Genomic DNA, 24,294 nt, shown 5'->3' on the forward strand with positions numbered 1-24,294 from the left:
CAGTCTTTGTCCCTGACATGCTTGGAAAGCTCTTTGGTCTTGGCCACAGTGAAGAGTCTGGAATCTGGATTGACAGATTCCAAACATTGATCAGCATGATTTAAGATTAAGATTAAGAATATCTTGTGGCTCCCAGGTGTCTTTTACACAGGTAACGAGCTGACGGGCTCCCACTGCCCGCCCCTTGTGTATAAAACACACCTGGGAGCAGAAATCCTGCTGATTGATGGAGGATCTTATTTCATTCATGAACATGACTAATAATAACAACTAATATATCACTTTTTGAAATGCAGTTTTGTTTTTGTTCTGTCTCTCACTGTTCAGATAAACCATTAAATTCTAGACCGATCATTTCTTTCTTAGTCGGAAAAGTTACAAAATCAGCAGGGGTTCAGATCATTTTTTTAGTTTTTTTTTCCTGCCTGTACACGTCTGAGTCTGTGACAGACTTCTGTGTGGGTTCAGTTCTGTTTGCTTCTGCTTTGTTTGACTGTGTCTTTGCTTCATTTCAGGCTTAGAGCCCTTTTGATAGTGTTTATTATGTAGCACAGTCGGAGTGAGACCACTTTAGGACAGAATATTCTGAGTATTCCTGAAGATGTTTAGCCACAGAATCTGTGTTTCTGTGGAGAAGTAAAGAAAAGAGGGATTCTGAAGTTCTTTTTGTCCCTTTTGTACTTAAATTTGATCATAATTTAAAAGGTTTAAACCTCCTTTTCTTTGAAGGATTTGTTATCTTTGCTGTTTTATTCAATTTCTGATAATATCAGGGAGCTAACAGAACACACACGCTGTGTTTTTAGCTTAAAAATAAGCTGCATGCGTTTGGGGCTTCGTAGCTTGTTTTTTCTTCTGGGTTCTTGAGTTGGTACAAGACACAACATGGTTGTGTAACTCTGCAGGGAAAAGGAAAAAGGGGGCTACATATCCCTCGTTTTACAGAAAAAAAACAAACATTGCTCAAACACCAGAACAGAATATGATGTCAGAGTTTACAGGTCAGCCAACACAGACCCATTTCTCAGAGGAGTGACATTTTACAACGGAGCCTGCAGCTGGGTAATCACTTGTTTCTCGTGCTCTCTTGCTCACTCATTCGGTCTCTGAAGGACGTCGTCCCCCCCCCCCCCACACACACACACCACCAGCAGCAGCACCAGCAGCACCATCACACGAGGTGCACACAGTCACCCTAATCTAAGCGGCTTGACCCCACCCCAAGGCTGAAGTAAAACATCATTTTAGAACGAGTTTCCTTTTAACCCTCATCCCACCGAGCGAGATGCAGCCGCGATAAGCCCGGCCTTTCACTTCAGCCTCCGCTGAGTTTGACTGATGGCTGCAGCGCTGGCTTTAATCGGAAGTGGTTTTCCTGTGAGGACGAAAATGTCCTCCGAGGACGAAGATGTCCTCTGAGCGACGGGGTCTCGCTTTGTGAAGCTCGTTTGAGAGACAGCATTAAACCCCTTTAATGGGACTGTAATGAAGCTGCATGCCGGCTCACACACACACACAGGAGGCAGCCTGGTTCAGGGCCTGCCGTACGCTCTCTCTCTCTCTCTCTCTGCACAGTGAATGAAAAGTTTGCTTTTAATAAACAGTAAAAATCCTGCAGGGGAAGTGAGTACTCGTCCATTTTTGATGCTACTTTTTATTTTCAGAAAAAAAAAACTTTTAGAAGTGAGACATCTCACTGACTTCTCAAAAACACCCAGAAAGCTTTTTCTCTAACCACAAAACTTCACCCAGCGTGAGGAGACTTCTCCGAATCTGTTTCTTCTGCTTCTTTCTTTATGCATCAGCAGCAGCAGCCATGGCTGCAGGTGATACAGCAGCTCTCAGAACATACAGAACATCACTCTGTGATTCCTCAGGAAGTTCTTCAGATTTAGTATGAATGTCCACCTGAATCCAAAGATGTGGAACAACAGTGAATGCACCTCTTTGGGTGACATTTTGAGCTCTTTGTGTATTATTTCATGTCATGAAATGACTCATTTTTCCTTCTGTATCCTCCTTTAACCATTTAAATAGATCGTTGCCTCTTCAGAAAGTGATTTTAATGAATGCTCCTGGCCTCTCTTCTTGGAAAATGCCAGTTATTAGCCAAATAAATCGCATTATAAACCAGTTCACAACACATTTAGGCCCTAAAATATTGGCTTGTCAGCTACAAATATTAATTTTCTCTCATTTTGTGTTTTTCTAAAACAATAACATTACAATTAAACATGGTAAATTGGCACTAACTGCTATTCTTATGCTGCACTCTGTCTCCTATCATGAAATAATTGATGTAATTGCTCTACTTGTCCTTGAGCACACACTTATTTCTGCATCTGAAGGCTCCTTCATTATACGCTGCATTGTTTTAAGGCGGTATTTTTAATTTCAGCCTCATGTTTCACTTGTGCTCATCACATGTCTCATCTCTAGGACATCGGTGTCCCCCTGCAGTTCCCTCGTGTTGCTTGAGATGCCGTCCTCCTGACTAAATGCAGTTGAATGCATGACATGTTGTATTTACCACTTCGGATGTCTTGACTAGGAGCTTAGCGGGATCACTTGAAGCCAGCATTAAATCAGGAAACATGAAAGAGCTCAACTCTTGCCATAAAAAAAAAAACTACCACAAAAACTTGGCACAGCAAATTCCTCACTTTGATTCCTCACTCAGGGCTTACTCGGGGCTTACCGTCTGCCAGCGCGCTGTCTTCTCTCATTGTGCAGAGCGGAGCTGAAGCATAAATGGTCATATAGTTTTCATGTGCTAGCCCTGATGTTTTAAGGATGATCGAGCAGACGGTTGTGAGGCTCCTCAGCTCCATGTCAGCCTGCAGCCAGCCTGCTGGAGCTGGCGCCTCCACCTTCATTCAGCTCCAGAAAGCACGCACACGTCCATCAAATTCCTCCACATTTCTCCGGTGCTGCTGTAGGTGGGCAGTCTGTGTGCTACCTTTGCTCACTCTTGGCCACGAAACACAGTGAACAGGGTGTACAAGCTGTTTGGAGCAGTGATGGATACGTTCCACTTGTTTTCAGGAGCTGCTGAAAGATGGCTGCTTGGCTGCAGGACAGAACTCACGCTGCGTTCAGAGGTTGCAGGGATGCAGGCTGTGCTTTTTGTTGTTTTGGATTTGAAAAGTTCCTCGGGGTTTAAAGTGAAATGCTAAACAAAAAGTGAGGAATACTTCACGGATATCAGATAAGCTGACATTCTGACCTATTGTTGCTGCTTAAATGCACTTATTAAAGTTATTCTGAGTTACCTGAGGCAAACATTAATGTCTGCAATGAGTTTATTCAGAGATTATTCAGAAACTTCACTTAAAACCACAAACACACAAACCTCAGGAAGATTCAATAACCACAGATATTACTAAACATCAGCACGGAGACAAGCAGGTCTGTAAAAGTCGAGGTTACTTAACTCATACTGATTCGTCCTCCGGGCACAAGATTCCAAATCATTAGAAATATTTTACTTACGTTTTTATCTTACAATAACTTATATTTATTTTGAATGAGCATGTAGAGATAAAGTCCTCTAAAAGCTGCAGAGGCTGGTCAGACCATGGGTGGAGTAAAGCAGCTGCTGCAAACCTGCTGTGCAGCTATAATGGATGAAACATCAGCACGTCCACTTTACAGCAGGCCAGCCTGCTATTTACACGCTATGTGTGCCTACATACTTATGTCTGTGCTGTTGTTGTGGACGATGAAAAGCTCAATGACACAAGCTGAGTTTCTGTCACGTGCATGTTGAAATGTGTTTGTAGAAAAGTAAAATAGAAACACTGAAGTTCAAAATAACACAATCCATTTTGACTTGATAACACAGCTGCCAGTTAAAACTAAGGGTTAATTTATGTTGAACATATGATCGTATTGCTTCATGTCATGTGATTGTGGAACTGACACATTTGCAAAAGTCCACATGGCCGACTTTGGATCAGGAGTCTGTGGTTCGAGTCCCCTGACAGCACCAGCTGTTTGGTTTTTCTTGCAGTAGGGGTTAGGCATGAAAACACAGCTGAGTAAGGATAGGCATCAAAAATAAGGCAAGGGTAGAGTAAAGAGATCTTAAAACACACAAATTCATCATTCATATTGCCCCGGTGAACACCTAGAAGTGTGGCTGGACATACACACTCACTTGCTCCTTTTCCTAAAAACTGAAATATCGACCTCATGTTACGTTCCTCTGGTGAGGACGGGCTGCAGTGTCGACACCTTCTTATCTGAATACATGCTGCCTTCTATCCTTGTCTGTGTTTTCAAACACTTTGAGTCTGCGCTCACTGTAAGAAATGTGCTGTGTGAATAACTGTGACTTGACCCCGGCGATCACGATTGATATTTCAGGAGCGTCCTTTGGAAATGTTTTAGAATGAGGCATAAATGTTTGTTACATAAAGTCACTTTATGATCTTTCACAGACAAACTGTCGACACTGTGAATCTAAGGGATCAAAGATCAACTTTTTCTACAGCAACAGAAAACTGTGTACATGCAGAGAGAAACCAAAACAGACAAACATGATGAGGACAGATTAGTTTGGCCTTCCGCTGGCTTTGGCTTCATTCACTAATGTATTATGAGTCCAGACTCACATGCATGTAACCTGCACACACCAGGCGCTTCCTGTTTTCACCGTCTCTCTCTCTCTCTGCACCTGACGTCTGCTGGTTATCTCTGCTGCTCAGGTGTCTGTGTTCTTTGTCTTCTTTGCCCTCGTCTCTACAAGTCTCCCTCTATTGATTGGACTTTTTTTGGCTACATATCATTTAAGGAAGAGCTGGAGGAACCCTCAATCTGAATCATCCGTCTCCATTGACCCTCTTCATGTAGCCACCCCCTCCCACTGAGCTCACCCATAACCTGGGTGAGCTCAGTAGGGACTCTTTACAGTGACTGACAGGCACCTCTAACCCCTCGCTCCTCTGTGTTTAGAGACTGAAAGATTATCTACAGACCTGCAGCCCCCCCCCCACCCCCCACCCAATCCTGATATTTTAGAGGACCGTGCTGGTATCCATCCACCCACCCCCTTCTCCTCCTCCTCCTCCTGCAACACCACCTTCTCTTCTACTATAAAAAAGACCAATCTATATCCACACAAATCAAACATACCCACCGAGTGTGTGTGTGCAGGCTCATGTGTGTGTGTTGTGGTGTGTCTGCAAGCAAGTCTTTGTTGGCTTATAGCTTCAGGAATGAGGTGATGGGAGTGCTGCATATAAAATTCATGCTCTGGTTGTGGAGAAAATAATAAGGGAGGAAGCTTCGCTTCCAGTTCCTCTAATGCAGCTTAACAGATTGTGTGTGTGTGTGTTATCTCTGAAGTGTCCTGTGCAGATATGCAGTGTGTGTGTGTGTGAGAGAGAGAGAGAGTATGTAAAGTTGACTTTGTTAGAGCTAATGTAAGTTGGTTTGGATCAAACAGTGGATCAGAGGCATACTAAAGTAAATAACTCAGTAGGTGTTCAGGCCGGCCAGCTGTCACCGAGGTAAGAGCTGATTTATATCGCTGTCTGGAATGACGGAGAGAGGGACAACCAGGCGAGGAGGGGGCAGAGGGAAGGAGATCAAAGAATGGATAGAGGGAGAGAGGGGGAGAGGGGAGAGGTAAAGACGGGAGGAGGGGAGAGGTGATTGAAGAGCCAAGGCCAGAGGGTCGGCCCCGTCCAATCTTTATACAGGGCAAAGCATGAATATAAAGAGATGGATAGACGTGTGTGTGTGTGTGTGTGTGTGTGCGTGTGCAGCAGCAGCAGCTCCACCACTTTGTTCAAAGCTGATCATCATCAATGCATGTCAGAGGATAAGACGACTCCTCCGCTCAGGAGGCCCACTCCTCCACAGAGTGAGGAGGACACAAAGAACTGTGTACTCTTTGTTTATAAATACATTTTGGACAAAGATGTGATGTAAAAAGACCAAAACCCTGATCTCTTGTGTCTTTATCCTGTCTTCCATGTCTTTTTGTCTCTCCTGGTCGTCATCCTGGCTCCTGACCTTGAGGTTGTGACCCTCTGGTTGAAGCTGTGGCTCCTACTGGGAGTGAGGAAGTTGAAGGAGGTAATACATGAATTACAGGCTGAATCGACTCAAGTTCTGAATACAAATTTAAAGAAAAAACAGATTTTCTGTCTTCAATGTGGGAAAACATGGAGGTGGGCTGCTGGTTATTTTATCCTGGCTCTGAGTCATCTGTGCAGGAAGTCAGGGCGCTGAATAAATGGATGTGTGAAAGGGCGAGCCGGCACGACTCTGATGGTGTGTGTGTGTGCATGGATGGCAAGGCCTTTGATACACACTCAGGTTTGTGCACGGCAAAGGTGAACAAACCAGCACGATCTGAGTGTAAAAAGCTTCTGGTTTGTCTGGGAACGCTCTCATTCATTTCTCTTCTTCTTTGGTTTTTACCACTTTTCATTGAAACACAGTCTGTTTACGTAACCCAGGGTTAATGTAAGCATCGACGTGACAGGGATACATCCTCTTTACATATACAGCATTTGGCATATGAGCTGATATAAAGTGATTCTGATTTTGTTTACAACATCATTACTGCAGGAGGAATTCATTTACTTAGTTTCCTCTACAGGGGCCAAACAGGCCCGGAGCCAGGGCTTACTCATTATTTATGTCACACAAATTCTCCCCCTAAATTGCATTTATGTGGCCTTTTTGCATTTCATTGCCAAGAAGGATTAACTGGCAGCCGTGTGATGGTTTCAAATATATGAAGTGTGTTAATTTTTTATTTTTTTTCTTAAGGTTAAGTTTGCATAATAATCATAATTATGTCAGCACAGCGGTCCTCTGTGATGCTCCACGAGGAAAATGAATTTCTGAGCTTCTATAAAGGCCTGTTTGTTATAGGATGTTATAAAACTACATTTCCACATGAGAAGGAGGCTCACACACCAACACTGAACAGCAACGGCTTATACATATTGATATTTAATAACCAGCAGTTTGTCATGTTTGGACAGCTGAGCATAATAAAACAGATCAGTGACTGAATGGAGAACAGAAGCCATGAATGTGAGCATAATGGTTGCTATAGGCAATGAGGCGAGATAACTAAATATGTTTTTTAGTATTTGGGAAATCTTAAATGTTGAGATGTTTCAATCGTTACTAAAGTGTACATAAAACATGAGATGGGAGAGAGGTGAAGCTGATCCTTAAACTGGCTCCGACCTCGACCACATGAAGGGCAGGTGAACATTCCTCCATCTGTGTCTCAGTGCAGACCCTGAACACACATCCTGAACGGTGTGTGTGTGTGTCGGTGTGTAGAGGCATTACTTCTAGCAGTCAACAGATGGCAGGATGTAGCTGGATCATTTGTATGCAGCAGCATGCCCACACACACACACACATACACACACACTCTCACAGACACACACACACAGCGAGGGGCCTGCAGACTACATTGTGAGCCTTCAGAGGACAGAAGGTTTCTCTGCTCTTCTGTGATTAATGGGCTGATTGAGGCTGGAGCCAAAATGGAGGGTGGGCCAGTTTGCAACACGCTAATGAGGTGATAATGGAGAGGTGGGCGGCCGGGCAAAATGCTGGGAGCATCATGGGAGAAGGTTTTTGGAGGCAGGCAGAGTGGTGAGGTCTCCAAAGGGCAGTCATGTGTTGCTCCTCAGTTCGGTGTTTCTAACAGTGGAGGTGGAGGTGGGGGCAGCTCCATTCATTTCCCACAATAAAAGAAAAAACTAAAACGATGGTGCTGGAGCAGGGAGTTCATTACTATGTGAACACTGCAGCTGGAGCAGGCAGGTGGGTGCTTTGACTGAGGGATGTTCTCATGGTGACAGTGACTGCTGGCTTACTGCAGCTGGTGGGGGAGCACCACAGTTACTGTAAGCAGGAACACCACGTCTTCTATCACGCTGGTATCAGTGGGTAGATAAAGAATATTTTGAGCCATAAATATCTGATGCTGCATTGTCACCGCTGGCGCTGGGTTGGATGTTTTATCAGAGTGTGGGAAAAAAATGTCTTGTATTTTTCCAGCACTTTCAGGCAGCTGCAGCTCAGAAGGACTGGATGGTTGTTATTTCTGAGGTAAGAGGTGTGACCGCTGGCTAATCCCCCCAAAAACCTGACTCACTTTGGTGGAAAACAGTTTGCTAAATAACAGCTGAACATGATCTGAATTACAATCACTCAGTTTATCACTCAGGAGATATGTCTACCCGAGGCTTTAAAAGCAACCTGTGTGTCCACATCTGGTGCCCTCTTGTGGTCATATGAATACAGTGGATATGATTTATAAGTGTATTTTTGGGGTCAAGAAGAACAGTCAGGTCAGAATTCATGCAGTTTTTTTGCCAGTGTGTATGCACAGAGCGTTGTCGTCACTTTGGAGTGTCAAACTTGTAAAGACTGGAGGGAAGAAGAAGCGCGGCGGTGCCAACAGCAGCTCCCACATCACCCAAAGGCCGACAAAGTGCAGCTTTTCTGTGCCTTTCTTGTTCTGTGGACGTGCAGTCTAACTGTCCTCTGGAGCACTTCATCCACAAATCCAGTGTCTTGAGCGGCTCTCTGTTGTCGGTGAAACAGACGACACCCAAAGGAATAACTGTGCACATGTTTCAGAGGACAGCGAAGTTCACACATGCAGGTCTGATGAAAGACGCTTCGATTTATCAATCTGAATCTTCAAGATACACAAACTGACACATGTAAACACACATAGCGCCCCCTAATGTAGGTTAGAACTGAGCAGCTGTGGCTCTGAGAGCATTTCATAAACACTCTTCCAAACAGACTTAATGACATCATTTTACAGCGAAGCCGAGGGAAAGATGTCTCCCTGTGGAGTTTAGATTTATGGTCCGGGAGCTCGGACTCAATCGCCCAGTTAATTGAGCCTTGCCTTTCACAATATGTGAACAAAGTAAATTTCTCAGTCTGCTTCTGCAACTTATTTCAGCAGAAACTTCAAAACGGCTGCAGTTGACTTCAAAGATGTTCTTATCGTGCTGAACAGACGGGAGAACGTCCTCCCTGTGCCGAGGAGAGCGCGCTCTGTTTATTTCTCTCCAACTTATCCATGTTTGAAACATTTCTGTCTTTAAAAAAAACCTCTCAGCATCACTGTTTCAGAGCAGAGGACAACAAAGTAAATGACAGCATCCATCTAGAGAGGCCTACACCCCCCCTCCCTCCACACCCACGGTCCCTGAAGGCTCTCTTGTGTGCTGCAAACCTGAATTTATGTCTGCAATTTCTTCTGAGCAAGTCTCCTTGTACTTTTGTTTTGTGGGTGGAAGAGACCAAATTCATCATAAAAAAGGAAAGATATTTAAAAATTCAACAGAAAAATGGAGCTGCTTCAACTCTGCAGCTCTTATTTAGAGACTTTTAACCAGGGTGGGTTTGGTTTTGATGGTCTCATCATGATGTTTATACACATCTATATAGGTCACAACATGTAGAGAAAAACACGCTTCAGTTTGTGCTACAGTACTCTCTGACGCTCACCTATATCCTCCCTCAGTCGATGGAAATCAATTAATGTGATAAATGATTGGTTTGATTTTGCCGTCGCAGCATTTCTCTGCTGCTCAGACAATGTAAGCATTTCTCAGTGATGTCCTTCTGACTGAATGATGAATGGCTGTGTGCTGTGGCTGATAATCACCGCTGAAAGATGTGTTATCGTTTTTATTCAGTGTGCGCTGGTGGTCCTGCTCCTGAAAGCCTGGAGCTAAAGTTTGTACCAAAGCAGACCCTCTAACCGAGGACTGTACCCTCACCTGTATCAGCCATCAGTCCAACAACAGAGCAAGTGGTGTCTAGTATACATCATCCAACCACCTGTATGATGATCAGCTGGATAGGACCAGGCCTGGTGGCTGGGGAAGACAAAGTCCTCGTCCACACAGCCATGACTCATAATGGATATTCCTGCCTGGTTTCACACTGACAGAAGTGCAGCTCTGTGTGGGCGCGCTCACATCAGCATAGTGCTCGCTTCTAGTTTCCTAGCAGCACAGGTGGAGTGGTGGGTTGACTCTGCTCAGTATAGATGTTCGTTACTCTGCTTCTGCCTCTCACACCGCAAATGTGTGATCGCTGATTAAAAAAGCTCAAGTATGACTAATGTGCACAAAACCGTTTTGTGTGCACCTCCTTTAAAGAAACTTTAAAACTGTAACTGTGGTTTAGATTTTTTAATACTTTTTAAAAAAGTATATATATATATATATATATATATATATATATATATATATATATATATATATATATATATATATATATATATATATATATATGCATTATTTTTGAGATTCTCGGAAATCATGTCGTTTCTTTTCCTGACTGTGGTCACGTTTGCACAATTTTGGAAAACACAAACTGTAAAATATGCTTTATATGAGCTAACAGAAGTAGCCAGAGTTTCTGTGGCCGAGGGAGGAGACAGCTGTGCACATGGAGGTTAAAGAGTTAAACTGCACAGGTACATGATGCATCCATGCACGTTCATGACAATAATGATGACTCAGTGTGAACCAGCAGTGCATTCTGGGTCACTTTTTGCGTTTCTGCAACAGTTTGTCTCATTGGTCAGTCCCGTGCGCAGACGCACGCGCGCACACGCACACGCACACGCACAGTGTCGTCAGAACACACCCTGAGCTCGCGGCGCAGGTATGCGGACGTGCCTCAGCCCTTTAAAGCGCGCCGGCTGCGTCTCAGTGAGGGCTCCGTATTACGGCTCTCCTCTTGGTGACGCTCTGCTGACATCACGCTGATATTCCCCACTCAGCTCCCTGCATCGGCCACACGGAGCTCCACAGACTCTCCTCTCACACACGCACTCCGTCCACACTTTGTTTCGTTTCTCTGTTTCTCTTGTTTGCCGTGACCGAGACGCACCAGCAGCCGCTGGGCTACATGTGCACAACTGCGGCCGGGTCCACGCCACGACACGCCACGCAGGGAGGGGTTTGACTCTTCCTGTCATTAACGTTGAGAGGAAACTGAACGCGGTCCTGACTGAGGAGAGGACTGAGCAGAGGACCGCGGGAGGACAGAGACGCTGCAACAACTTGGCTGCGCTGAACGCGGGCGGTCTGAACTGAGCTCCAAGTTTTTCGTCTGATCGAGGAGGGAATAATTTGGAGCCCGGCTGCGGCACTCGGCGCTGTTTGTGGATATTTACGTCCACAGTGTCCCCTGTTGAGAAGAATGGCGAGAGACTACCCAGCGCGCTGCCCGGTGGGACACACTTGGCTGGCGGCAGCAGCGATCCTCCTCGCAGCTCAAGGTAAGACCGGAGCTCCGGAGCTGTGTCAGATGTCTGTGAAATCCCTGCGGCTCTGCGCCTCTCTCTGCCCCGTGCGCCCTCACTGTGCGCACCCTCAGAGCTGCACGGCGCAGGCTCTGCACTGGGCGCTGCGTGGTTTGCGCTCTCTCTCTGTGTGTGTGTGTATCCGTGTCATTTCTGGCTGCTGTCTGGTGGACTAAGACCTGTTGTAAAAGTTTATTGTCCGAGCTCTGCCAGACCTGCGTGTGTCTGCTCTCCTCTGTGGACGAGGTGTGGCTCTCCTCTCCTGGTGTGTGGTGTTTTGTCCTAATTCCTCACAGCTTCAGTCGGCAGGTGACTGTTCAGGAAACCTAATCCCCTCTGAGCCTCTGCAAGCCCTTCCCGCACGGCTGACCTGTAATCTGTGTTCACCTGCGGGAGAGTGTGGCAGGGAAATGGAGCGCTGCTCTGATGGCGGACCGTCAGCGCGCTCCTATACAAACTGGTCTTCAGTCTATGGAGCAACAGGGTGGTGATGGGGAGCGCGGGCTCAGCGGGGGAGTGAGGCTTTGCTCGGGCCCTGCTCCTCAGGTGGCCCTTCAGCTGTGAGCACCAGCTTCCTCAAGAGCCCTTAATGAAGATCCTCTGTACTCATGGTGTGATAAAACATTTGAAGCATTGCAGCCTTGTGTCTCTGCGGGCTGCAGGCTGCATGAAACGGCATTTGATTTAGCTAATTAGAATGGTTGGTTTTAGAGGCTAATAGTAAAAAAAGTAAGATATCCCTTTATTAATTTTCAGTGCTGATAAAAATGTTTTGAAGAAAATCCTTTTAACATTGAAACCACAGTGAATAAAGGCTGGCCTGCCTCTGCACTTAGAACAGCACACTGTTCTAAAATTGATTAAGAAAGTAAAAGCACTTGTTTGGCTTTGTGCTGGGATACAGCTGGATCTGTAATAAGCCGATAATAGTATGGAAGCTTAAGCTCTACTGTAAACTTACACTTAAGTGATGCAACATCCATGCAAACCCCACTATGACAAACATGTACAGATGTCAATGAACATGGATGCAACCCTTCATGTTCTTATATGGAGATAACAAAAGACAGATCTGCTCCGATTCCCACCTGGAACCACTTCCAGGGTTGTTTATTTTTTTTATTCCCAGCTGGGATCGGCTACAAAATTTCTAACAGCAGGAAGTCAGGCTGTAGTGATCGGCATAGAATCTGTTATCTGGCTCTGTCAGTACGAATCTGTCAGCCTGTTGTTTTCACCTGGGTGTAACTAGTATCATCTGTCAGAGCTGTCCCCAAATTGTCACCAAGGAAAAAGGGAAGATGGGTCATTATGGAGCCGGGAGATGTGTCATCCTGTGCCGTGATGCTCCTCAGAGAGATGCCTCTGAGATCAAAGCAAGTGGGACGGCGAAGTCTGAGAGCCAGGGAGCCTATAGCATCTGTTGCATAAGAGGTGACGGCGTGAAGTGTGATTTTTACTGAGAGTACAAGGCAGGAGGAAGATTTAACCTTGATTAGAATTAGCTTTTGCACTGACAGCTTTTCTCTTGCTGCATATAAGAAGAAGACAAAGGCAGAGAACTGAGGAGCGAGGTGCGTGAGGCGGCGGCGGTGAGCCTGTGAGCCGTGCAGCACAGGTCGGTGTGAGGATGACAGATATTCAGCTGAGACTGCTGCATCAGGTCTGTATTGTTAAGAAGCTGTCAGGATGTCATGACAGTATCCCCACGGGTTATGAATTAATTCCAACATGCAACACAACACAACTGCCGAGCCTGAGGAAACACCTCATGTTGAAGCTACTTAGCCTGTGAGTTACTGACACTGGAGGCACAGAAACACAGAAGTTTGATTCGTGCTTGTTCCAAACATGTCAACATGTTTACACGGCACAATGAAGTGCGTCATCAAGAGAGGTCGACGGCGCCGCCGTGTTACAGAAGCATGTTAAAGGGCAGAATAGAGTTAAGAGGATATCATCCTGCAGCAATGATAATTAAGTCACTTCAGGTGTCCCCCCCCCCTCCCCTCCTCGTCTCTATAGGCCCGGTTCTGTGCTGAAATGTCAATGATGATGAGCCCCCTCGACGGCTTGGTGGAGACGAAGGGCTGATTAGCTTATCGCTTGGAGAGCAGGCGGCCGATGATTATCGCCCTCAGAGCAGCACGGCCTGATTACAGAGAGCTCTTATTAATGACTCATCATCTGCTTTGCCATGTTGTTGTTTGTTGTTTGCACATTTTTTTTATTTTTTTTGTAGCCAGTGCTTCGGCGTGGCTCTGTGGAGAGTTTCCACAAGTGCAGAAGAAGCAATCGCTCGCCTCGCATTTTAAATTAAAACCAAATAAACGTCAGCTGGAAGGTGTAGTACATCATCTGGTGTGGGAAACGTTCCCTGGCAGAGGGGCATCTGGGCAGCGTACTGCCGAGGAGAAAAAAAATGGCAGATTAATAGAAAAGTAGCTGTAATTAAAATTCAAAAACATCGTAAAAACACAAGAGTTCAAGACATTAATCTGTGAGCTGGCCTGGTGTTTTATTGGCCTTGAGGGCAGGTGGCACAGTTATTTAAATTTTTCTCTTTGCAGGATGTTTTAGTTGATTAATTATTAGAAAGAAGCCGCAGGCTGAATATTTCCCATTATTTCCAAACATGGGGCAGTTTGAATGAAATGCCAGTAATTATCACAGTTTAAAGAGATTTCTGTTCTCACTTTGTGTTTTTGAACCCCCGTGTAGTCACCTGACCCCCCCCCCCCCCCCCCCCCCCCCCCGGGGCCCAGCTTTAAAAAGTGTGGAGGTCTCAGCTGATGGCAGATAGACTAAATGTCAAGGAGTGCGTCTTGTGTGCGTTTGTGGAGCCGAGGTGAGGGAGGGGCAGCCATTGTTACCTTGAGAGTCAGAGGTTTCATTGCTGGGTTGAAATGTCAATGAAAAGAGCTGCTTGATAACAGGCTCCAGCTTTTAACAGTTTAGTTTTTTGCTTGTTTATTATCGGTAGCTGTTAGGCCTAGAGGGTTTGATTTTGTCCTTGGCTATGAAGGCAACAAAACATGAATGAAAATAATCAACACAGTAGCATTGTGCTACACAGTTAGCTACAGATGCTAACCAGGGTACCAGGGAGCCTGTCATAGAACTCATCCAACAGCCAACAGGTAGAAGAACCTGATCCTGGCCTGTTGTGGGACCAGGTCCTCAGTCCTCTGCATTCCCTGATGGCTGGCACTGTAAAGTAGCCAAAGGGCTGCTGTAAGGCTTGGAGCACCCCTCACCAGGCAGGTTCTTCTTTCCTTCTTGTTCACCGGGACAGAAATTGGACTTGGGCTGCATGTGGGATCTTTGCCACATCTTTGTTTTGACAGAGGCATGGCTCAGAGTTCCTGACTCTGCCGTTCAGCATGAGCACCGAGCCATTAATCCATTTCTTCTTCTTCTACTTTCCCTGGGGTTGGGGTCCAGCCTAAGCGGGGAAGCCCAGGCCTTACACTCCCCGGTCACCTCCTCCAGCTCCTCCAGGCCAGCTATGATTCCTCCAGTGTGTCTACTTTTCTAGTTGGACATACCTGGAACACCTCACCTGACTGCTGGCCAAGCACCCCACCTTGTGATGACAGGTTAGAGGCGGAGCACAGATCGACAGGTACATTTGGCTCCGTTTGCTACGGCAGACCCAAGCGTCACTGCAGATGCTGCACCTGTTGATCCTCCTCCAGAGCTGAGATCCGTCACGTTATAAAAGCGGGCTGCTGAAATGAGCCTTTTTAGGTTTTGACCTGCTGATTGAAACACGCCCTCAGAGTCAAAAGTCAGAGGCTCCTCCTGATGAGGCGTGTGGGGGGGGACTCACTGTGTCACAGACTGCATAGTGTAATGTGAGGCGCTGCTAGTGTTTTGTCTTTATTTCAGCTGTCATGTTGTGGTGATAACTCTCTCACAAAAACACGACAAGTGTTGCTGCTTTGAGAGAACTTTTCCTTTGAATTGCAGCCCCGTTGGTTGACAGACTCGTGCTTGTGTGGCATCACACCGTGACTTGTTTGTCTGCATTTCTGTTTAATTGTTACCTCTGGGCTTTGGTATCGATCAGAGATTAAAATGTTAATGAGTTCCCAGAATTCCTTGTGGGCCGGAGGAAGATGGACTTGTAGCGTTTGTGTTGCAGGGTCTTGCATAATGCTGTTTGTGTGCTTTTTTTTGTACAGTGGTTTTGAGGAGCCCCCTTTTTAAAACAATCCTGATTGCAGTGTGAACGGCCGCAGATAGGGGTTGACTCGGTAGGTCACTCTCAGAGATTTGGAACCGGTTGTCATGGATACAACTTTTGTGGCGGAGACAATTTCACATCTCTTTGTTGTGCAACTATGTGCACTGTGTGTATGTCTTTGTAGACACTAGCTGTAATTAAGGGGAGAGGTTGGACTCTGTAAGAAGCTCCCATCACTCCAAACTCGCTGGAAGTCCAGGAAGCAGGTTTTAATTCATCACTCCGCCTGCCAACAGGCATGTGTCTGCACTTGGTCAGCAGTTCCCTCCTCCTCCTCTCCCCTCTTTTCTTTTAATTCAGCCTCTGAGGAAACAGGTTACTAAGCAAATTCCGGATCGCGTTTCTCGAAATAAACCGTATCACGGCTAACACCTTGGCATACTTTGTGATTCTTCAGCAAACAGGTGTCAGTGGGAAGAGGGATTACCGAGCGCAGCAACAGGAACGGGGCCATGAATCACAATGAAGCCCGTCCAAGGATGGTCACTGGGAGGTTGTTTTTTTTTCTGCTCTCAGGGTCCAGTCAGCTTTTATCACATCATGAATGCCTTCACAGATCACTTGGAAATGGACACACAAACTCTCCTGCATGCACGCACACGTTTGATCAATGTGGCCTCCTTCCCTAGTTTGACCTTTACCGACATGCAGAATAAAGGAAATCCAGCCCAGTCTTTCAGGCACTCATTCTTACTCCCTCAGTCTTATTCTCTCACCCTCTCTTTCACACTCATTCTTTTTGCTCGCGACCCTGTTTTCTGCCGGCCTGGCTGGCTGCTGGTCCACGCCGGCTCCCGTGTGGGAGCCCTTTTGTTGGAACAGCTTTTGGTGGAATTAAAAAGGGTGCCAGTACAACCCCCACCTCCTCCTCCTCCCCCCCCCTCTCCTTTTCCTCCCTCCGTCCACTCGGCTGCTCTCAGCTCTTCCAGGCCTCATTGTTTGGAATAGGATGGAGCGAGCGGGGGGGAGAATTCAAAAGTGTGAAAATGTTTAGACAAGAGTCCCTGCTCTGTCTCCCAGACTGTCCTGAGCTCACCGCTGCGTCCTCCCGTTCGCTCACTGTTTCCTCTCCACATATAGTCTGCTGGTGACTAAATGGAAAGTGCTGGGAGTGCAGCGGTGGGTCAGACTCGGTGACATTTCCTCCTGTACCCATGTGGGCGATTATTAACCGCACTAATATTGTTTACATCATTTGCGTCATTAAGGCTCCTTTAGCTTAAGCTACAGAGGGATCATAGAGGAGCAGCAGTGCTGTGACAGTACTGGCAGCATTAAATCTGAATTAGGAGCTCGTAGTTTCTGTTCATTTGGACACTTAGCATGCCAGTTTAGAAGCTTATCCTCTCCTGTTGCATGTTGGGTGACTGGTTGGAAAGTGAGACCTTTTACAGTGCAGGGGATGTAGCTACAAATCCTAGAAGCCAGTAAGTCAATTTCCTTTCCTGGTTCATGTTGTACTGTGCCAGAAAAGGCCAGACTGGTGTTAATTGCCTCCAGAATGTGTCTACAGTTCCTGGTCTGTCTTTCTGCTAATAACAGATATTCACAGTCCAAGTTATTTTTAGGTTTTTAACCTTCACCGTTCCGGGTCTGACACCCTGTCAGCCTCTTCTGTTTACCCCAAAAGCTGTTACGACGTATTTTTACAGCTCTACCTTTATCCTTAATTTCCACACTTAGTGGAACAAGTGGTGAACAAAGCCAACCTTAATGTGTTTTGTGAAGAGAGAGTGAAGAAACTCGACACCCAGCTGAAGTAATGCAAATGGAATTGGGAAAGAATAGAGTGAGCATCGATTTATCTCTGGTTCCCTGTCCATAAATAACCCTCCAGCTCTGTGCAGCCTGGAGACTGTTAGCAACAAGTTGTGGAGGTCAGCAGCTATAGAGAGGGAGGGGGGAGAAGGGGGGGAGGAGGGGGGAGGAGGGGGGAGGAGGTGGCTCTGTCTGTATTGATGAAATGTTAAAATGAAACGGGGCTAAAAAGACGAGGATTTGTGCACAGCTCTCCGTTATCGTCCTTGGCTGCTTCAATATCATTGTCTAAATTGACAGTCTCTGTGTGTGTGTGTCGATGCTGATCAACAGCACCCGCTCTGACAGTGTTGTTTCTCATTTGCATAACGCAAGCCAACATCTTCTCCCTCCGCTCTTCACAGAGCAGCACTGTTCACACAGCAGAACGTTTCTATGCAGCACACGCACACATTAAAGAAGAATGCTGGTGTCATTTAGAGTTACAGCCCATTTACTTCTGCCTCTGCCCCCCCCCCCCCCCCCTTCATCATGCTCCAACACATGCCATATTTAATTAGATCATTTTTTGTCATTTTTCAATAGACAGGCTGTGGTTATTTCAGCCCTGAATAACAAAGCAGTTGCATGTGAGAAACACACGGATGTGACAATTAGGTTTGTCAGGCTGCATGTTTTCCAGGATTATTTCCTGGCAGACACTTCCATGCTTTCCGCGCCTGTCAGGTGACTGACGGGAACCAGTCTGCATTTTATATTAACAATGAGACCTGGGTTCCTGTCAGGCTTCAGCAGTTAAAGTATCATCCGCAGCAGAGAGAGGTCACTGGATGTGTGTGTGTGTTTAAACATCATCTGTAGCACAGACCTGCTGCACAGTGTGATTAGGCCCATTATTTGAGATGAATGGTCCCTACAGTGTGTTTTCTTAGATGCACAGAGCAGGGTTTGGACATCACTGTGACTCTGTGTCTTTGATTAATTGGTTCCAGAAATGGACGTGAGAAAACTATGTGCTTGCCCGATTGATAAAGTTTGTCTACATCAGTCTGTTGATCTGAAAAAAGGTTGTTCTTTAGGCCGGTGGTTCAAGGCTACAGCTGCTGTTAGCATAACACCCCTCAGACCAAGGTGTTGCATTGTGGGTCATGTTTGAGGTTTGAGCAAAAAAAAAAAAAAATAATGAAAGTAAAGAAACAATATACACAACATGACCAAAAGTAATGGGACACCCTGCTCTAAGGTGAAGATCTTTATGTTTAGGGATGTCCCGATCTGTTTTTTTTGCCTCATTTGATTTTGACCAAGTCCTGATCCGATACTTCTAAAATTCTCTACAAAGGCGAGCGGTAGGTCACTCACTGCGCTCATTTGTGCTATCTTGATGTCCTGCATATAAATGTTACTAAAATGAGTTGTGCAAAACTCTGTGTGTGTGTGTCTGAGAGCACATTGGCCCAGTTCCTAAATACTTCTTTCCAAACTGGGAACTTGCACAGAGTAACTGCCTCATCCCAGTCTCCAACCCAGGACTTCTCGCACCCAAACCAACAATCACCCCCCTACACTACAAGCCAGAGAACCATCTATACCATATATCTGAGTCCTGATCGGGTAACATCTGATTCGGATCGAGTGTGAAACCACGTAATTGGGCCCGATTTTTGATCATGTGATCAGGGCATCCCTTTACAATTAGACATTTTATGGACAAACCAGTGAACATGTCCTGGAAATCCTCCATTTTCCAGACAAGATTTTCCATTCATTGACTAATCGTTGCAACTTCACAACATAGGATTGGGATTTAGATTAAAATATGTTAAGATTGTGCCCTTTAAAATAGCAAAAAAAGAAAAATTGCAGCATATTAAATTAATTAAAATTAAATTGCAGCAGCAGTAGTCTAAATCCCAGGTGTGTGTAAAGAGTATGGCTTTGTGTGCTCCTAGCTGGGGGCCATTCAAACCCGGTGATGTTCCCAGATGTATGCTGAATCATTCTGTCCTCATTTCATATAACCAATCGCTGAGCTCGCATCCAAATGCTTCACAAACACAGATGCACAAACAGGTTGCGCCCCCCCATCCTCCCTCATCTCTTCCTGGCAGCCGCTGTCAAACCTGATCCCTCTCTAATTCAGGTGTTGATTGAGAGATTTGCAGAGACAGCCACACAGCAGTGAGACCCCTCTAACCCACTTTAAAAAATGCTTTTCTTAAGCATAATCTAAAGCTGAGGGTCACCTCTGTATTCACACCATTCACTCAGCAGGTATCTAGAGACGAGTTTTTTTGTGACACAAAGGGTCGGTGTTCTTTTGACATGGAACTATTCAGCATTCCAGACAGAACCAGACATCTGGTCCTTTGGCAACCGCCGATGAACGTTTTCATTTGCATGATAGAATTACAGAATTCTTTCAAAGGCAGGTTTTCTATTTTCTTCTTTAATAGTATATCATCGTCAAATGACTTGAGATATAGCCCGGCGCCTCTCTGCAGGCCCTGTGGGCTTTCTTCTGCAGCTCATTTCATTATTTCTCCTCCCTGCTGCTTTTGATGCCTACACTTACCTGTCAGTCAGCCAGATGTCTTCGGCTGTTTCTTTTTTGTATGACAGGATGCGGTCCAAGCCCTTCTCAATTAGAACAAATGAAAGCACAAACAGATTAGTGAGGCTACTGCTTGTAAATAGCTGCTGCTGAACATCTGTCGTCCTGGGATCCTCTGTGTGTCGTTGTCGGCACCGTGCGGTTCAGAGAGCCCGTTGGTCGTCTGAAGCCTCCGCACAAACGTTAAACACAAACACAAGTCTGATTCACACTGTTGGAATGTGTGTAGTCATGTGTCGTTTTGTAACAATAAGGAGGTCCAGCATGCTACAGTGAGAGTGATCCATGTTGAGGGGTCATGTGTGCACACTTATCCATCTGTGTGAGGACCCGTTAGAGCCTCATATGTGAGTGAAGCCTCTGACAAGCTCCCTCTGTTAGCTGCAGTGATACAGCCACTGTGGACTGTGTGATGGGTGAGGATGTGAGTCAGTGTGACAGACAGAGAAAGACAGAAACACATCCTCTCCTCTCCTCTCCTCTCCTCTCCTCTCCTCTCCTCTCCTCTCCTCTCCTCTCCTCTCCTCTCCTCTCCTCTCCTCCCCTCCCCTCCCCTCCCCTCCCCTCCAATGCATTAACTGCATCTAAATCTGAGCCAGTGGTTGACAAAGCATATTAAATTAGGTCGCATACTGTAGCTGGCTAACAAAAAGAGTAACTGTGTTATTATGAGCTGGCCAATTATTGCAGTAATCTGCTAATCTGCTTGCCACATTGAAACTGGAATATCCCTCCATCCATTTTGTAAACCGCTTACCCTGTTTGGGGCCGCGGAGGCTGCAGTGTACGAGGCGGTGCGTGCACGCCCTAACACACCAGCTCCTGAGGCTTCTGTCAAACCTGGAAAATCAAAAAATAGGATTTTATTTTTGGTTTAGCAGCATGTGTCTGTAAAGGTCTCCCATGTGTAACGTTGTTCAAACAAAATGATGTTTACATTGATCAGTGTTTTTCCTTCAGGCCCAACAAATGTACTGAGTGAGGTTTCTCTGCTATATTTTCATATTTCTGACGGTTGCTCAGAGTATTGTGTACACATGATAACTATAAGTATTTTCTGCGTCATCTATAGTGTTGCATGTTGCATGTTGGATGCATTGTGCTGTTTGTGATTCTAACCCTGTCCAAAAAGTTTTAGGTAAAGATCCTGTCAAGGTGAAGAAACTCAGAAACTCTGTTTGAGTGTTGATGTGCAGGCGGGGGAGTTTCAGGCCTGTGATGTCGGAGTGTGCGCTTTTATCGCTCATGTTTACATGAGGGGAGCTGAGCCGAAGCTGGCTGAGCATCCACCGCCTTGGTTTTTTAAAATTAACTGCTAAACTGTGGCCTCAGCCTGCACAATCTTATTCAGATTAATACTGCACAGGCCTCACAAAAACACATCCACGTTTCTGCTAGAGCTGTAAAAAATATGATATTGTTAATTTTCTGTTTCTGCCCGGTGCTCTGAGGAAGCTCCTCGCCTTCTCCCTCCCGTGGTGTGTTGATGCTTACTTCAAAAAACTCCATTAACTAAGGAGCTGGAATTGGGAAAATAGAAAATGACTTCTGCTCCTGGGCCTCTGACCTATCTGCCCCTTCATCCCAGAGTCTATTTCCAGGTGGTGGGCTGTTGGAATTGTGAGGATGATTTCTTAATCCCCGGGGATGCATCTGGAAGCGTGACACTCCAGCCGCTCTCTTTTTCCCCACCGTAGCGAGCGTCTTGCTGGGTGCTGGAGCGGCTGCCCGCTTAGCCGGCTGGACGCAGAGAAAAGGGTGCTAATGAGATGTGCGCAGCTCTTTCATGTGTGTCCTCTCCTCTTCCCAGCATGCCGTTTCTCTTGACTCGGTGGGTGTCTAAGCTATAAGCTTCTGGGTTTCTGACTGCAAATGTACCAAGTGGCCGTGTCTGAAGTGAAAAGTTAAATAGGTTTGGAGTGAAATCAGGCATTTTTCAGTATGAAAGGCTGTGTGAAGGGGAACGTGCTAATGAGAAGCTTTGGAACATCACTCGCTTCCTTACTGTCATCAACAATGTGAAACTGGCCAAATGGGACGGTGATGGAACGAGGAGAAGGATGACAGCCACAGAGCTGAACGCTAAAGCTGTGCTTAAACACACAAAATCAGCCAAAATAATTGATGATTGAATCCCCATGTGCCTCTTCAGAAGTCGTCTTTAACAGGACAACAAACAGAAAACAGGCTTCAGTCACATTTGACCTTTTTAAACTTTGTTTTACACGATAAGTTCACAAGTTTCTGTCCAGAATTAACTTAATTTGTAAGATTCATATAAAAAAAAAACATTATCCAAAATAATGAAAACATATTAACGCACAGAACGTGAAATCAAAGTGAAGAATCGGCGTAGAAAATGCGGGCGGGAGGCAGAGTGGAGCGGCTGCTGTTGAGCCAGATGTTCTGGATCTGAGAGTGATGATTGTCTGATTTATCATAGTTCAGCTCCGGAGAGTTGGCGGGCGTCCATGATTTAATTCTGGTGAGTGAGGCACTTGGATGGAATCTGAGTGGATTTGGTGGTGATGTAGAGCTCGCATATTGTCGGTGGAGGTGGAGATCATGATGATGGATGATGTTTCTGCGGACAGGAGATGACTGAACGCTGAAGTCTGAGGAGGACGCCGCCGCCTCAGGACGGAGGTGTGTGGGCGGAGTTATCCATGCTGATGGCTGTTGTCTGTCTGTGAGGTGGTGTTAGCAGCGATCATGCAGGATTAGATTAGTTTAATCAGAGTATTTAATCAACGTGCAGAAGCTTGACAGTGGAGGAGGAGGCCTGTGGTTTCATTATTTTCTTTTTTCCTCTGGACTCCTGATTCGCCTCATTCTGCAGCCAAGCTGCAGCTGCTCCACTTCAGGGGACAAAAATTCACAATAATCCGTCCGTGTGTTTGTCAAAAAATGAGCTTAATTGTCTCATGCAAGTTGAATGACTGTATTCAAATGTAATGGACTAAAAAATGCAAGTATGGTCCTTTTTATATTTTCATATTTTCCTGCTCAGCCGTGACGGAGGCTGGCAGTGCTGCTGGCACATTCCCATCAGGCACCATGGGAAAAGTGGTTTACACAGGATTGTGTGCCGTGGCTCGGGTCCTGGATTCTCCTCCATAATTGTTGCAGTGGGATCATCTTTGTGTCCTTCCAAAGGAGAATGAAGATGATGATGAACATCATGTGTCTGTTTTGCATAAATATAACGGCACATTTTCTGTTTACCGCATTAAAAAACATGACAGGCAGAGATTCTCGGGGCTCTATAAAAAGAAAGATGTGATTTACAGGCTGATGAAATCCTTTTGCATACCAATCATTTACATTTTATATAATTGAGTCATGCAGTGTTAAATTACTGTCATCATGAATTCAGAAATTTGAACGCAGTGCATTTAAACTTTGCAGCTGATCCTGTTGAACCGGCTTATCATCGCTCCGTAACAACTCACTTGGTTTGAGATGATAGTGAGAATCATGTAATTGCTTGTTAGAAGCAAACAGGCAACGGGCACGATGGGTTAAATGCCAATTAGCAGAGTGAGTGTGTGTGTGTGTGGAGCCGGCTGCAGCAGGGCTGTTTGCTGGCTGGAACTTCCGGCTCTGGGTTCACCCTGTGTTTGACAGGTCTGACCGAACCGTCATGCTGTTGCTTCCATTCCTGGCTCTTTTTTTTTTCTATTGCTGGGATGCTGAGGTTAGTATGCTGTGACAACTCTCACACTCTCTGTAGAGTGTCAGTTCACTGGCCCCTTTCTTCCAGAAAATGACAGGGAGTGAGCGAGGACAGGAGGATTGGAACGTGTTGAGAGGAGTGCGAGGGTCCTAACCTTCCCCTCCCACCCCGTCCTCTCCTCCTCGTCTCCGTCTCGCTCTCCTTCACTCTTGCTCTCATGTTTTATTCTCGCAGTGTGGATCTGCTGGCGGGTGGCTGATGGGGGGAGGAGGTCATACATGTGAATCTTCTCTCTCACACACCCCTTGAACTTGAACACACACACAAGTGCTGTGCTCAGACAGCGATCCCTGTGCGGTCCGTTGGGCACACTGATTCTCTGCCACATACATGCAGTAATTGCTATGCAGGCAGACGCACACACACAGAGTGACTCTCAGTGTGGTGGAACCACTCAGCGGCGGCCCCCTTGACAGCCATCCTGTCGCAGACTCTTCTCACAGAAAACAGATAAAAGCTGTTTTTTAAGTCTTTTCCTGTGTCATCTCTCTGAACTCTCGTCTTCTTCTCTGCTCGCGGTGAGGTGGGCGTGGGCAGAGTGTGTGTGTGTGTCTCTCTCTCTCAGAGTTTGCAGAAGCTGTTTGCATGTGTGGATGATGGAGTGAAAC

At 45.9% G+C, this 24,294-nt stretch overlaps 1 protein-coding gene across 2 annotated transcripts in view; it reads left to right on the forward strand.

Moving 5' to 3' along the window:
• The first annotated feature begins 10,836 nt into the window (after nt 1–10,836).
• The window catches only part of pvrl2l (PVR cell adhesion molecule related 2 like), a 226,162-nt gene continuing 212,704 nt past the window's right edge, over nt 10,837–24,294 (forward strand). For both annotated transcript variants that reach the window (XM_028400098.1, XM_028400097.1), the window contains exon 1: nt 10,837–11,305. In XM_028400098.1, coding sequence (XP_028255899.1) covers nt 11,227–11,305 — 79 coding nt within the window. In that variant the 5' untranslated portion in view covers nt 10,837–11,226. The remainder of the gene's footprint in view (nt 11,306–24,294) is intronic.

This window comes from Parambassis ranga, chromosome 2 (assembly GCF_900634625.1).
Source record: "Parambassis ranga chromosome 2, fParRan2.1, whole genome shotgun sequence".
Classification (NCBI taxonomy): domain Eukaryota; kingdom Metazoa; phylum Chordata; class Actinopteri; family Ambassidae; genus Parambassis; species Parambassis ranga.